Source organism: Aedes albopictus, chromosome 1 (genome assembly GCF_035046485.1).
Source record: "Aedes albopictus strain Foshan chromosome 1, AalbF5, whole genome shotgun sequence".
Classification (NCBI taxonomy): Eukaryota; Metazoa; Arthropoda; class Insecta; order Diptera; family Culicidae; genus Aedes; species Aedes albopictus.
Window position 1 is genome coordinate 284,350,117 of NC_085136.1, and position 15,388 is coordinate 284,365,504.

Here is a 15,388-nt window from a genome sequence, read left to right on the forward strand (position 1 = left end):
AAAGGAATTCCCCAGGAATTCTTCCAGAAATTCCCCTGGAATTCTTCCAGGAATTCCCTGGAATTCTTCCAGGAATTCCCCTGGAATTCTTCCAGGAATTCCCCTGGAATTCTTTCAGGAATTCCCCTGGAATTCTTCCAGGAATTCCCCTGGAATTCTTCCAGGAATTCCCCTGGAATTCTTCCAGGAATTCCCCTGGAATTCTTCCAGGAATTCCCCTGGAATTCTTCCAGGAATTCCCCTGGAATTCTTCCAGGAATTCCCCTGGAATTCTTCCAGGAATTCCCCTGGAATTCTTCCAGGAATTCCCCTGGAATTCTTCCAGGAATTCCCCTGGAATTCTTCCAGGAATTCCCCTGGAATTCTTCCAGGAATTCCCCTGGAATTCTTCCAGGAATTCCCCTGGAATTCTTCCAGGAATTCCCCTGGAATTCTTCCAGGAATTCCCCTGGAGTCTTTCCAGCAAATCCCCTGGAGTTCTTCCAGGAATTCTCATGGAGTCCTTCCAGGAATTCCCATGGAGTCCTTCCAGGAATTCCCCTGGAATCCTTCCAGCAATTCTCCTGGAAATCATTCAGGGATTCTCCCTGGAAATCATCCAGGGTTTCTCCCTGGAAATCATCCAGGGTTTCTACCTGGAAATCATCCAGGGTTTCGCCCTGGAATTCATCCAGGGATTCTCCCTGGAATTCCTCCAGGGATTCTCCTTGGAATTCCTCCAGTGATTCTCCCTGGAATTCCTCCAGGGATTCTCCCTGGACTTCCTCGAGGGATTCTTCCAGGGGATCCCTGGAGGAATTCCAGGGATAATCCCTGCAGGAATTCCAGGGAGAATTCCTGAATGAACTCCAGGGAGAATCCCTGGATGAATTCCAGGGAGAATCCCTGGATGAATTCCAGGGAGAATCCCTGGATGAATTCCAGGGAGAATCCCTGGATGAATTCCAGGGAGAATACCCGGGTGAATTCCAGGGAGAATCTATGGATGAATTCCAGGGAGAATCTATGGATGAATTCCAGGGAGAATCCCTGGATGAATGAAAAATCCTTGCAGGGATTGTTCCTGGAATTCCATCAGGGATTCCCTCGACTTCCCTGGACTTCCTCGAGGGATTCCTCCCTGGAATTCCTCCAGGATTCCTTATAATTCATTTAAGAGCACTGCGTACAGTGCCTATTAAACAGTTATTCAGTTACAAAAAGAGTTGCAGGTACTTCCTGCCTACGCCGACAGAAAGCAAGACAAATGATGCGACTTCTGGAAAAAAAACTTGATTTGGCGATAAAATAAACCGGCTTCCCGTTCCACCAATCGAAAGCAAAAGGCAGGAACTTCAGATCGATATACCGGTGAGAAGCCGGTAGATCAATTTCCCAACAATAAAAGATAATAAATATTAGTTTGTCCGGAAACATCCCAAGAATTTATCATCTCTAGCCAAGCCATACTGTGAGATGGGGATTCGCAGCTCAATATCGCAACCAATCCGATGACCCTCATCGTTTCACTTTTCACAACGAAACCTTTTTTTTTTGTCTCGCTCGTAGGACATCCACCTTCCAGTCAGTCCCGCAGTCGAAATATGATTTCCGGTATTTCGGCGCGTGTTTGCATCACACAATGCCCGACCGGTCGTCCGGCCGACGAAAACCTTTTTGTGGATGACGTTGAATGGATTTCGGTGGGACGGACTGGTGTCACTCTGGGGGCTGCGTCCGTCATTCCTGTGTTGACTTGGGAAATGCCTGGGAGGTATTTTCCACCTTTCTGGGTAGCAGTTCACTTCCCCTTCGTACCGTTGTTCCATGAGTGGAATTGGAAAGATGGAAAAACGGAGCCAGGGGCATCCCTCTGTGACACTTGATGAGGTGACTGTCTATGTGTAAGCTAAGACGGGCAGTTCAGAAGGAGAAAGTTTTCCAATTCTTAAGAAAATGTGTTGTCCTCAAGGTGAACCGGAGGAAGCTTGGTAGTCAAAGTTCCGAGGCTGGCACAAGATAGATAGCGTTGTCGGTAATGGTGATGAAAACAACCATTGGATGAAGGAAGATAAATGTTTATCTTGTCATTTGTTGGAATAGGACGTTATAGGAATCGCATTGATGTTCCAACTCATTGATGGCTGAAATTAATATCGGACTTGGAAATATTGCCATTTCCTGGCGGTAACTATATCACATTATCACTGTTTTGAGGAGTCAATGTTGCTTTAAACATATTATTGTTAATCTGATAATAGCATTGGTATCAAGTCAAGCTTGGTTTCCGAATTGGTAGTTGATTTAATTTTGTTGTTTTTCCTAACAAGCATTTTCCTCGAAGTCAATTCAAATTATTTCGAATTTACGTTGAATTTCAACGATATAAAAAAAAAAACATTATAATTTGAGTCGGTTTTCCAGTTTCCGCAACCATAAAGTATCGCTCTCAAGGCAATCCATTTTTCACTCAATGCTGTACTCCATTCCCGGAGAGGATCGCAAATGCATCCATTAATCCCACCTCGTTTGCTCATTAAAAAGTAATTACAATCGGAAATTTATCCTTTACCAATGATTATCCATTTTGCCATATCGTCCACCGGCCGCCGTGATGATGCAAGCGTTCTGCCACCCTTTAAAGTACTCGTACCCAATTGAAAGCTTCCGATTAAATTTTGTTACGTATTTCTCTTCCCTTTCTCCAGATACGGCCGCTGGGTGACGCGGCGGGTTGCCATCGGGACGATCGTCGTCATCTGGCTGCTGGCAGCGCTGGTGTCGTTCGTGCCGATCTCGCTCGATCTGCACCGGGACAAGCGGGACGAGACGGACACCTCGCTCATCATCAACGGCGTCAAGTACGAAACGTGCGCCCTGGACCTGACGCCCACCTATGCCGTCGTTTCTAGTTGTATAAGTTTCTACGTACCTTGTATAGTAATGATCGGGATCTACTGCAGGTGAGTGTGCTGGCGCCGGGGGAAGTTTATGTGGTTTGGGAATGCATCCCGAATAATTAGGTAAGCGGTATTCATCAAGATCATTACACTGAAACCTCCATTTAAGTCGATGCATGGCTGATCGAAAATAATTTTTACCGTGCCGGCAATGACTAAACTATACAGTTTTATATTTTTTGACAACTCTCCTTTGTCATGCGAAGTGTTAAAAAATATAAAAGTCTATAGTTTTGTCATTGCTTGCACGGTAACAATTATTTTCGATCAGCCATGCATCGACTTAAATGGAGGTTTCAGTGTATAGGCATAGAATATCTCCGCGTACGCTCAAATTCAAGTTTTCTGGATTCTGCGCTCCCTCATGTGTGAAAAGCTCCTTTATTTTAGCATTTTTTCCATTAGTCAGGATAAAAGAGAATCACCTATGTGAGAAACATTGATTCTGTTATTTTGTTTTTACATAAGATTTTAAAATAACTTCTTTCGATACTGGGATATGTTTGTTTATATCAGTAGTCTGCACCCATATAGCCACAGCTGTAAAGGCGTGGGTATCCAGCATGACCATACCAGGGATGACGGGTTCCATTCCTGTTCGGCTTTCGTAGTGGTCCTTGACTTCCTTGGGCATAAAGTATCTTGGTAACTGCCACTCAATATACATACACATGCAAAATGGTCATTGATGGAGGAAGCTCTCAGTTCAAAACTGTGGAACTGTGTGCTCAAAGAACACTGAGCTGAGAAACAGGTTTTGTCCTTTATGGCATTGGAAGCTTCTCCAAACGTTTACGCAAATCTTGCGTGATTTACTTAAGAAACTCCCACAGGAGTTCGTATTAAAAATCCTCTAGAGGTTTGTTCTGAATTATTTTTTCAGCAATTTTAAAAATATTCCTTAAAAAATCCTATTTTGATTGCATTGGAAATTTCTCCCCAGACTCACGCAGAAATTCCCACAAAGATATCATCACGGATTTTTTTACCCTCCTTGGATATATTTGGAAATATTCTTCAGACAATGTCTAAGAAATTCCTTCATGAGTTCCAAAAAAAAAATTCACTGAGATTTTTTTTAAATTATTTTGGAGATTTTTTTTAGAAACTTCAGTAATTCTTGTTTATGAATTCTTTAATAATTTGCTTTGGAGATTTCTCAGATTTTTTCCGGGGAATAACAAACTTTTTCAGGAAATTATTTGGGCTTTATTTTATAGAAATTTCTCCACAAATTTGACCAGAAATTCCTCTAAAGACATTGCCATAATTTTCTTTAATCGCACCTTAAGAAAAAGTTACTCTAAAATGAGTAAGATTCGTACAAAAATGAGCTAAACTGGAACAGCTCAAACAATGAGTAAATTGCATTTCCAGCGATAGCGCTGGCCTAAGTGCAAAAATCCAACTGGTTTAAGACGTATAATATTCTTCACATCATCAAGAATATTATACGGCTAAAACAGAGATGTTTTACTCAGTTTTAGAGCACAAAATTCTTTTAGTTTATGGAATCGGGACCATGGTTCTGTATTTTACCATTGTTCCAGATTTATGGCCGGAAAAGTTCGACCCTAGTTTAAATTTCAATTAAATTAAAGTAACGCTAAATGTCTTTTCAATTTTGATTTAGGTACAACCAGTGCTGAAAATTTCATTTCGTCATATCAAAATTCAACCACCTACAGCTCATTTTAGAAGCTGAACCTGAGAATATGGTATATGAAAAAAATGTGCAGCTAGGCCAGTTCTACAAGAAAGTCACGGAAAAACCGCTTTTTTTTTCAAATGTTTAAAAATGCCAATTGATATTCACCGTTAATACCATTGGCATTTTTTTGAAGGTAGACCGTGACATTTACCTTAAATAGGGTAAAAACACTAGACTTCGCCCCCCTAAAATTCTGCACTAATCTTTGCCACTTCCTATATAAAAAATAGAATTTGTATGGAGGGGGCGAAGACTAGAGCAGTGGTGAAGTCTAGTGCTTTTAACCTATTTGGAAAAAATAGCGTTTTTTCATGACTATCTGGCAGAACTGGTCTAGCTGCACAATTTTATCATAGACCATATTCTCAGGTTCAGCTGCTAAAATGAGCTGTAGGTGGTTGAATTTAGATATGACGAAATGACTTTTTCAGCACTGGTTACAACACGTTGTACATGTGTGCGTCTCATTCAAACTCGTGCCGCACCACTGGAACAAAAGCTCAAATCTTGTGTTTGCCTAATTTTGCTGACCGTAGCACAATATTTTGACACTGGAGTAATAGGAATACCTTAACCCTCTAATACCCAAATTTTTGATTTTGATCTAAATATCATTTTTCGTCATCTAAAATCGATTAAAACATGTTTTGGAAGATGATTTTTTTTAATTCTCGATTTCGTGAATTTCAGTTTTTGATTTTTCTAATTTTTATTTTTGAACATCCCCACACTTTTATATTTTTCCTGGAAGCCAATTTGGGGAACAGATTTTTTGAGATGAAAACATTTTGAGATTTTATGATTACTGTTGAAATATCATTATTTTAAATTTTTTTCACAGAAAATTTTTTTTTCCGTGTAATTTTAAGGAAAATAATTTTAGAGTGTATTCAATTCCCTTAAACTATTGAACAAGGACAGAATGATTTGGGAAAAATTAAAAATGTGTTAATTGTAGCGATTTAATACAAAATAAACAATGACTTCTAAAAGGTGACTAAAACATCAATTTTTCAATGATTTTTAAAAAATGTAAATACGCTTTAAAATACACCAAAAATTATTTTGAGATATACAGAACAGTCCTAAATATCAGCCAAAAATATAAAAAAAATGATTTTCCACGAAACAAAAATTACAAAAATGCTCAAACTATACCCCGTCTAAAGGCGGGATTGGGTATTAGAGGGTTAAACCAAAATAAGAGACCAAATTCAAGTTCTTTGCAATCCCAATCTATGCGTTGGAAGGACCATCGCAAAAAAACATTTTGATCGAAAACCAACATTTTGTCATAACTTTTCTAAATATCAATCAATTTTCATAATTTTCTGAGTTAAAGACTCTTGTTCAAAAAGGCTTCGAACAACCTTGACACCCGAAAGAAATAATTTCAATTAAGCTCAAAAACTCAAAAAGAAACTCTTGCCCCACTCTACTCTACTGGGGTAACCTCCTTAACAGGTAGTGGTGCAACCTATAATTGGTCAGAACGGTCTACAAGATTTTTTGGGCAGATAAAGATAAGATAAAAAAATTCTATAACTCTGAACCTTTCGACGTTATTTTGATGTAGATGTTTCATTACAAAAAATAATTATAGTATTACAGAAAATAATGCACGCAATTCGATATCTAAGTTTGCAGCACTTTTTCTTAAAATCATTGAAAAGCAGATGGTCCGGTCTGACTTAACGTCGACCAATTTGTCTTCGAAAACAAGCTTGCGACACATCAAACTTTATGATTTTGCAAAACTAAACGTTTCTAGATATTTTGAGTACACTAACCCCTTCTTCGGATGTTTCGGAAACATAATATCCCAAGGAAAGTGGCCACATTATTTTTTTTATCTGAAACCTAGCAAAAAGTGGTCACTTACCTGGGGGCACCAGGTTTCTAGAACATCCGAAGAAATGGCCAGGGTTCTCGAAATCTCTTGAAGAAACATGTTCCAAGATCTAAAAAATGATCAAAAAGTGGTCACTTCCCTGGGGGCACCAGGTTTTCGGAACATTCGGAAAAGTGGGCTGTTTACTCGAAATCTATTGTAACATTTTGCACAATACTCTTATTGTGCAAAATCATGGAGTTTGATGTGTCGCAAGTTTTTGGTTATATTTTGATTTTGGTTTGTTTGCATTAACCATTTTAACATTAACACATTTTACTAACAAAGTTTTTGAGTTTTTACAACTGTAGGTTAAGTTTTACCCTATCTTATTAAATGAAACCAAAAATCAATATAATTTTCATCATATGGTGGTCTATTGTTCCGACCATTACAATTTTCAAACTACGCGCATAGCACTATTTAGGAATAAGTTGTGAATAAAGAGAGAAATCCTGGTCAAGTCCAGCCTTTTATAAGAAATCCACTTTATCTGAAGGTTGGATTTGACGTATATGTTTTATATTGAATTTTGGCAACCATGTTTCACCTATGGCCCATGTCACAACTCCAATGAATTAAAGACTAATTGTAGTTTAGGTTTATTTTAGAGATGGTAAAACTAGTTCAACTTTGAGAGTGAATCGCTTCCGACTCACTCTAAAAAATGAGTCGACTCTTTTGATCGATTCAGTAACTCATTTCGGGATTTGAAGAAAAATATCGATTTTCGGTGTGGGCCGACACCTTTTTCGCACATTTCTATACAGTTTTCAAGAAAATCCGCTTGCATGGTGCGCCTTGACAGTATGCACAAATGTCTGAGCAAAAATTACCATAATACAGGGTACGCAGATCTAACACCAAAGAATCAAATCACTTTTGTAATCTGGCCACATGTGCAGTGCACAATATATGAATGAATAAATGATCAACGGCAAAGACTTCAAATAAAATGAATGCTCAGTCAAGCTAACACTTTTCAGTGACTCGTTGGCATTGATTTTAACATTAGAGAATCGTAACTCTTTTGAAAAGAGTCATGGTTCACTAATCCGGTTTCGCGAATCGATTCTTTGAGTCGATTCGCGAGTGAGTTACCCATCTCTAGTCTATTTACTTCGGTGGTTGGAACAGTAATAATTGTAGAAAAGTATAATGTCAAACAACTTAATTCCTATCGTATAAGGGTGTTCATCTCAAATCGCATTTTCATTCATTAAAAATCTGAATCGCATATAATACTAAACATTGGGCACAGGCACGTACAGTATCTAATTCTGTACAAAAATTCAAATCAATCGGTTTTAAATTGACTTAGTTATAGCAGCAAGTGCCCAAAATAGGTACACCTGCCCAAATGGTACAATACCCTATTTCACTCAGTCACATCACTTTGATTCCGCACCGAACGTCGTTTGTTTTGACTGGCAGACCAAGTGGCGAGAAGAATCTGTGTAAACTGACAGATCATATATGTATAAGTCCAGAAAAGTTTCAAACGGAATCGCAATGACTTAGCAATTTTGCACAAGTTCTATGCCCATTTGATGGTCAGAATATAAGGAATAACACCAAAGGCTTTTTTCCTGCATCTTTCAAGAAAAAGCATTTGGTACAGTGGTAAAGGCTTTGACTCTGCTTGTCGAGGTCCTATGTTCGATACTGGTTTCTACAATATATTTTTTTTTATTTTGACGAAATATGTGACATCGTATTAATGATCATCCGAAGTCGGAAAATGTTGGCTGAAGTGTGTATATAACCTCCACTATGGTACCCATATAGCAGTTCTGTGCATTTTATACGACTTAATCAGTTCTTATATAATGATGTATATCATCAATTATACGGACCAAAATGTTCACTGGGATAGGCTTCTTTGATCATGGCTTCAGGCCATTCCTCTATAACATCTCCCCCTTCAGGTCATATGGTGAGAGCCACGAAGGAAGCCTTCGGTTTCGTATCGGGTTGTTAGCAGGTTCGGGTTCATTATCATCAACATTGTCTGCAGGAACATCTTCTTCAATAAACGGAGGTAGCATTTCTTCAGGTTGTATATCTTCGGGTGGCAGTTCTTCGGTTGGTTGTTGAACCTCCACCGGATTCTGCGGATGTTCATCGATTGGATCATTGCGGTTGATTGGACATGGAATAGGAATACTGAATTCTTCAAGTAGTATGGCCCATGGTAGCTGATGATCTGCATCGACATCTTCGAAGGAAGTTTCCAGATGACATCCTCTCAATAGAGAGCGGATCCCGACTAGAAGATTCTAACAAAAATATAGCATAATTATAACAAACCATGATATGTATAACTCATTGTGATATAATCATGTTTAACATCATTGATGTTTAAATATCAATTGTATCATAGTATGTTATAAATGTTGTTCAATAACTCATTGTGAAATAATTTAGTTATGATGTTTTGACATCCAGAACATCATTTTACACAATTGTATCAAAATATGATAGAAACTAGTTTTCTTGAAGCTAAAATTTATATCATATTGTGTTATAATTTTGATCTGACAAAATAGGTTATTATTTTTAATAAACCGGTGTACTTTTTGTTACAGTTTTAGTTATTTTAATATCATCCTGCTCCTAGTTTATAACAAAATAAGTTATAGAAAAAACTCGTAACATCATAACACAATGTGTTATAAACGTCATATATTTTTCTAGTCGGGATAAGACGACCATTGTCCAGAAGTATATTGTAGTTCACAGAACCTTTCCTCTCAATGATCTTGCCAGGAACCCAAGTGGTCACATTTCGAAGGTGAATCTGCGCATACACCAGATCGTCAGCAGAAAACTCTTTTTCACGATCCCATGACGTCGATTGTTTTACTTGTTTTACTTGTCGTTCACGGCTACGGCGGTAGTTCTTTTGGGCTTCAGCAAATCTAACTGTGTAGAGACAGTTCTTCTAAGGAAAATCTTTGCAGGTGACTTGCCATTAAGTGCGCTTCGATTCGGGGTCGACCGGTAGACGGACAAGAATGTTTGAAGATGCTGAAACGTCGTGGTTTTACCTCCTTCTCGAAGCTTCTTGAGTCTTCTCTTAAAGGTGTCTACGAAGCGCTCAGCCTGTCCATTAGACTGTGGATGGTATGGTGCAATTGTCAAGTGCGTTACACTCAAACCTCCATTTAGGAAGGATCCATTTAGGTAAAATCTATTTAGGTCCCTTCATTTAGGTAACGTTACCTAAATGGAATTTGATTGTCATTGGTCATCATTGATGACGTCAAACCCGACATCAACCTATCATTAACCTGTTTTCATTTTGGCCGGCAAACCCAATATAGACCCAACAGTTGTTCGATGTTGGTCCAACAGTGGCCCAACATACGATAAAAATTGACCCGACATTCAACAACTTTTCAGTCTGGCGGAATTTTGCAGAGTTTTTCGTGTTTCGTGTCCATCTAGTCATTTGAATGACAAGTCTGACCTGAGACCCTCCAAACCCCCGAAAATGCCCCTAAAGCCCCTCCTTTCCTGAGACTCCCTTGAAAGTCCTCTGAAACTCCGCATGACCCCTTTAAATCTCCTAGTCAATCTCCCTTCTTGAACTTATTTTCAACCTTATACTCCATTTAGGTAATAGACTGAATCCATTTAGGTAATGAATCCATTTAGGTATAAATTCTATTTAGGCAGTCCCGACTTATTACCTAATAATCAAGTGAGGATAAACTTTATTGTTGTGTTTCCAATACATGTAAAGGAATAATATCAATAATGAAATCTCAATACTTTGCCTCACTTTGCCTAGGGTATAACTTTTTCCACAGCCGTCGGATCACTTCGCGATCTTCGACAAATTTCTCTGGCATATAGTCACCTACAATAATACCAAAGGGTTTGATTATTGAACGCTTACAGCGCAACCAAGCGACAAAATTCTAAAACTTAAAATTTCTGCACACATTTGGCCAAGTTTTCCCATACAAACTTCAAGCGTTTTGAGCGCCCCCTTAAGCTCAACCGATTTTGCTCAAATTTTGAACGTAGCTTCTGAGAGTCCAAAACAACTGATTTAGGAGGTAAGACTTGGTATTTTTCGAATTTTTTGTTTTTCATATAAGTGTGGGCCACCCTAGTATACATACCAAATAAAAAGTTATTCCGATTTCAACTGCATTTGTTATTTAACAAACAATTTTTGAGTGTCCTTTTTTGACCCATTCTTACCCCCAACGACGGTATGCAAAGTGGCTTATCTAGCACTAGCGTGCACAGGGTTCTTGCTTAGGGGGGGCACTATAATAATGGTGCAATATATGTATGATCATGGTGCAAAATAGGATAATGGTGCTACATGTAATATGAATTCTCAAGTAGGGGTTTCAACATGTTGTGGTGCTAACATCGCCAAGTACTTAGTATTGGGAATCTGAAGAAGGCTTCGGATGATGATGATTTCAAGGCAATGCGGAACTTTAATATGTAGTCATTATCTCGACTCTTATAAAATTTTATAAACGTATCAAATACAATGGAGAATATCAAGAAAATTATCAAATATAGAAAAAAAATATTGTCGTTGTGAAGGAATTTTGATCCTGGACAATTAGTGTTGCTAGAATTGGAGTATGTCAGAATTCCTAGATAGAACATTTTGATCGGAATCCTTGTTGCAATCTACAGAGATTCCTCCAGGATTTCTCCAAAGATTTGTGCATGAGTTCCTTCAGGAATTCCCTCAAAAAATCTTCCAATAATTCCTCCAGGAAGTCTCATATATTTCTCCAGAATTTCCTCAAATAATTCCTCCAGGAATTCCTCCAGTAAATTCTCCAGAAATTCTTCTAAAATTACCTTCAGGAATTCCTCCTGAAATTTCTTGAAGAAAAAATCCTCTAGGAATGTCTGCCAGAATTCCCCCAATATTTCCTCCAGGGATTTCTCTACGGAATCCCCAGAAAATCCTAAAGGAATTTCTGAAGAATACCTTCCTTGTATTCCTCGAGAAGTTCCTCCAGGAGTTCCTTCAGAAAATTTTCCAGGAAATTCTCAACGAATTTCTTCAGGAATTCCTTCAGGGATTCATCCATAAATTATTTCAAAAAATCCTTCTAAAATTCCTCAACAAATTCCTCCAAAAATTCCTTCAGAAATTTCTCGAAAAATAACGCCAGAAATTCCTACAGGAATTCCTCAAAAAAAATCCTCTAAGAATTACTCATGAAAATCCTCCAGAGATTTCTCCAGAAAACCCTTTAGGAATTCCTGCCAGAATTTCTCCAGAGAATCCTAAAAGAATGTCTCCCGGAACTCTTCCAAAAATTTCGCGAGGAATCTCTACAAGAAATCCTCCACAGATTCTTCCAGTAATTTTTTCAGGATTTTTTTCAGGATTCAATCATGAATTTCTTCAGAAATTTCTCCAGATATTCCTTTAGAAATTCGTCGAGGGGTTCCTTCAGATATTTCTTTAGAAATTCCTCCAATTTACAACCAGTGATTTCTTACAGGAATTCCTCCACGTATTTCTGCAGAAAATCCTCGAGGAATTTCTTCCAAAACTCTTCCAGGAATACCTCCAGGGAATTTTCCACGAAATCCTCCAGCAATTTCTTTGGGATTTTTTCCAGAAATTTCTTCAGGAATTTCTCCAGGGATCCATTACTGAATTTCTTCTGTAGTTCTTCAGAAATTTCTTCCAGAAATTCCTCCAGGTAATCCTTCAGAAATTCCTCGAGGAGTTCTTTCAGACATTTCTCCAGGAAGCCTCATATATTTCTCCAGAAATTCCTCAAATAAATCCTCCAGGAGTTCCTCCAGTAAATACTCCTAAAATTCCTCGAGAGATCCCTCCTGACATTTTTCTAGGAAAAACCCAGAATGTCTGTCTATCAAAATCCTCTAGGAATTTCTGCCTGAGTTCCCCTAGAATGTCTCCCGGAACCCTTTAAAGAATTCCTCGAGGAATTCCGCATGGAATATGTCCAGGAAATCCTCCACGGATTCCTCATGAAATTTCTTCAGGATTTTTCCAGCAATTTATCTAAGAATTCCTGCAGAAATTCATTCATAAATTTCTTCAGAAATTCCTCAAAAAATTTCTCCAGGTATTCCTTCAGAATTTTCTCGAGAAGTTCCTTCAGACATTCCTCCAGAAATTCCTCCGAGATGACTCCAGGGATTTCTCCCCGAAATTCATCCATGGACTCCACCAGAAAATCCTAAAGTAATTTCACCCGAAACTCTTCCAGGAATTCCTCCAGGAGTTCCTCGAATAATTCCGCGAGAAATTGCACCAGGGAATCCCCTAGGAATTTCTCCAGGATTTTTTCCTTAATTTTCTTCAGGAATTCCTCTAGGGATGCAATAATGAATGTCTTCAGAAATTCCTCCAGATATTCTTTCAGAAATTCCTCGAGAAGTTCCTTCAGACATTCCTCCATTATTTTTTCCAGGAAGCCTAATATATTTCACCACAAATTCCTCAAATAATTCCTCTGGTAAATACTCCAATAATTCCTCCAGAGATTCCTCCTGAAATTTTCCTTTAGGAATGACTGTCAGAATTCCTACAATATTTCTTCTAGGGATTCCTCCAAGAATTGATCCTCGGATTCCTCCAGATAATTCTAAATGAATTTTTAACGGAACTCTTCCAGGAATTCCTCCTAGAATTCCTCGAAAAATTCCCTCAAGGATTCCTCCAGGAAGTTCTCAAGACATTTCTTCAGGAATTCCTCCATGAATTTCTTCAGAAATTCCGCAAAAATTCCTCCGGGAATTCTCTCAGAAATTTCTTAAGGAAGAACGCCAGAAATTCTATTAGGAACTCCTCCAGGGATTCCTCTAAAAAATCCTCTGGGAATTTTCACCAGAACTACAGGAATTTCTCCTTGCATTCCCCAAAGAATTTCTCAAGAACACTTTCTAGGAGTTTCTCAAGGAGTTCCTGCAGAGATTCTTTAAAAATTTCTTTACAAATTCTTAAAAAAAATCCTGCTGAAATTCCTCCAGAAATTCCTCGAGGAGTTCCTTCAGAAATTTCTCCATGAAGCCTCATATATTTCCTCAGAATTTCCTCCAGTAAATACCCCAGAAATTTCTTCAGAATTACCTCCAGGAATTCCTCCAGAATTACCCCCAGGAATTCCTCCAGAGATTCCTCATGAAATGTCTTCTAGAAAAAATCCTCTAGAAATGTCTGCCAGAATTTCTTCAATATTGCCTCCTGAGATTCTTCAAGGAATTGCTCTACAGATTCCTCCAGAAAATCCTAAAGGAATTTCTCCCGGAATTCTTCCAGGAATTCCTCCTGGAATCAATCGAGCAATTCTTCCATGGATTCCTCCAGGAAATTCTCAAAGACTTCTTCAAGGATTCATTCCTTCAACGATTTATTCATGAATTTCTTCAAAAATTCATCCAAAAATACCTCCAGGAATTACTCCAGAAAATCCTCTAGGAATTTCTGTCAGAATTCCTCCAGAGAATCTTAAAGGAATGTCTCCCGGAACCCTTTCAAGAATTCTTTCAGGGATACCTCCATGGATTCCTCCAGGAATTTCTCCAGGATTTTTTTCAGGAATTCCTTCAGAAATTCCTCCCTCTTGGATTCCACCAAAATTCCTCCAATATCGTCTTCAGGGATTCTTCCAGAAATTCCTCGACTAATTCCTCCAGAAAATCCTAAAAAATTCTTTTTTACCGGATCTTTTCCGGGAGTTTCTCTAGGAATTCCTCCAGAGATTTCTTCATGGATTCCTCCCAATTTTTTTCGGGAATTCATCCATGAGTTTCTTCAGAAATTGCTCAAAAAGCCTTCATTAATTCCTCGAGGAGTTCCTCGAGGTTACCTCCAGGAAGCTTTAAATATTTGTCCAGAAATTCCTGAAAGAATTCATCAAGGAATTTCTCTAGTTATACCTCTAAGAATTCATAAATGAATTCCTTCAAAAAATTCTGGAGGAATTTATCCAGAAATACCTCCCGGAATGCAAACATGGATTCTTCCAGAAATTTCTCCTACCTCAAAGAATTCTTTCAGGAATTCCTCCAGGAATTCCTCCATTCATTCCTTCAAAAATTTCTTCGGTAACTCCATCTTGAATTTCTACAGGGATTACTCCAGGAATTTCTACAAGGATACCTTAAGAAATTCCTGCTCGAATTTCTCCAGAAAATCCTGAAATTTTTTTTCCCGGAACTCTTACAGGAATTCCTCGAAAATTTTTTCCAGGGATTTCTACAGAATTTTTTTCAGGATATTTTTTTCTTGATTTTTTCTAGGAATTTCTCCAGAAATTTCTCCTGGGACACCTAAAAAAAATTTCTATCCTCTAAATCCTCTAAAAAATTCTTCATGGATACCCCCATGGGCTTCGTGGCCGTGCGGCTAGAGGCGTCAGTCATCTAGACGTTTCGTAAGCCTCGGAGTGTGGGTTCGATTCCCGCTCCAGTCGGGGAAAACTTTTCGTCAAACGGAAAATTCTCCACTGGGCCACTGGGTGTTCTGTGTGTTGTCCGTTGTCATATGTTAGTGCTTGTTCAGTCTGTACAACCTCTGGTTGAAGACGGTGTAGTGTCTTTTTTTTTAAGAATTCCTCTAGGTATTCCTCCAAGAGTTCATCCACGGATTTCTCCAGAAAAAAACTTCTCCCGGAACTGTTAAAGGAATTCCTCGATAAATTTCTTCAGGGATTCCTCCATGGATTTCGCCAAGAATTCCACCAATGATTCCTCAAAGAAGAATCATTGGTGGAATTCATTCAAAAATTCCTCAAAAATCCCTCTAGGAAATCTTTCAGAAATTGCTCGAGAAGTTCCTCAAATCATTCCTTCAGAAAGCCGCAAACATTTTTC

The 15,388-nt window shown here is 38.5% G+C and overlaps 1 protein-coding gene across 2 annotated transcripts in view; it reads left to right on the top strand.

Annotated features, from left to right (window-relative positions):
• LOC115259710 (dopamine receptor 1) overlaps nucleotides 1–15,388 on the top strand; it is a 305,831-nt gene that overhangs the window by 243,586 nt on the left and 46,857 nt on the right. For both annotated transcript variants that reach the window (XM_062846922.1, XM_062846923.1), the window contains exon 5: nucleotides 2,688–2,942. In XM_062846922.1, the coding sequence (XP_062702906.1) occupies nucleotides 2,688–2,942 (255 nt within the window). The remainder of the gene's footprint in view (nucleotides 1–2,687; nucleotides 2,943–15,388) is intronic.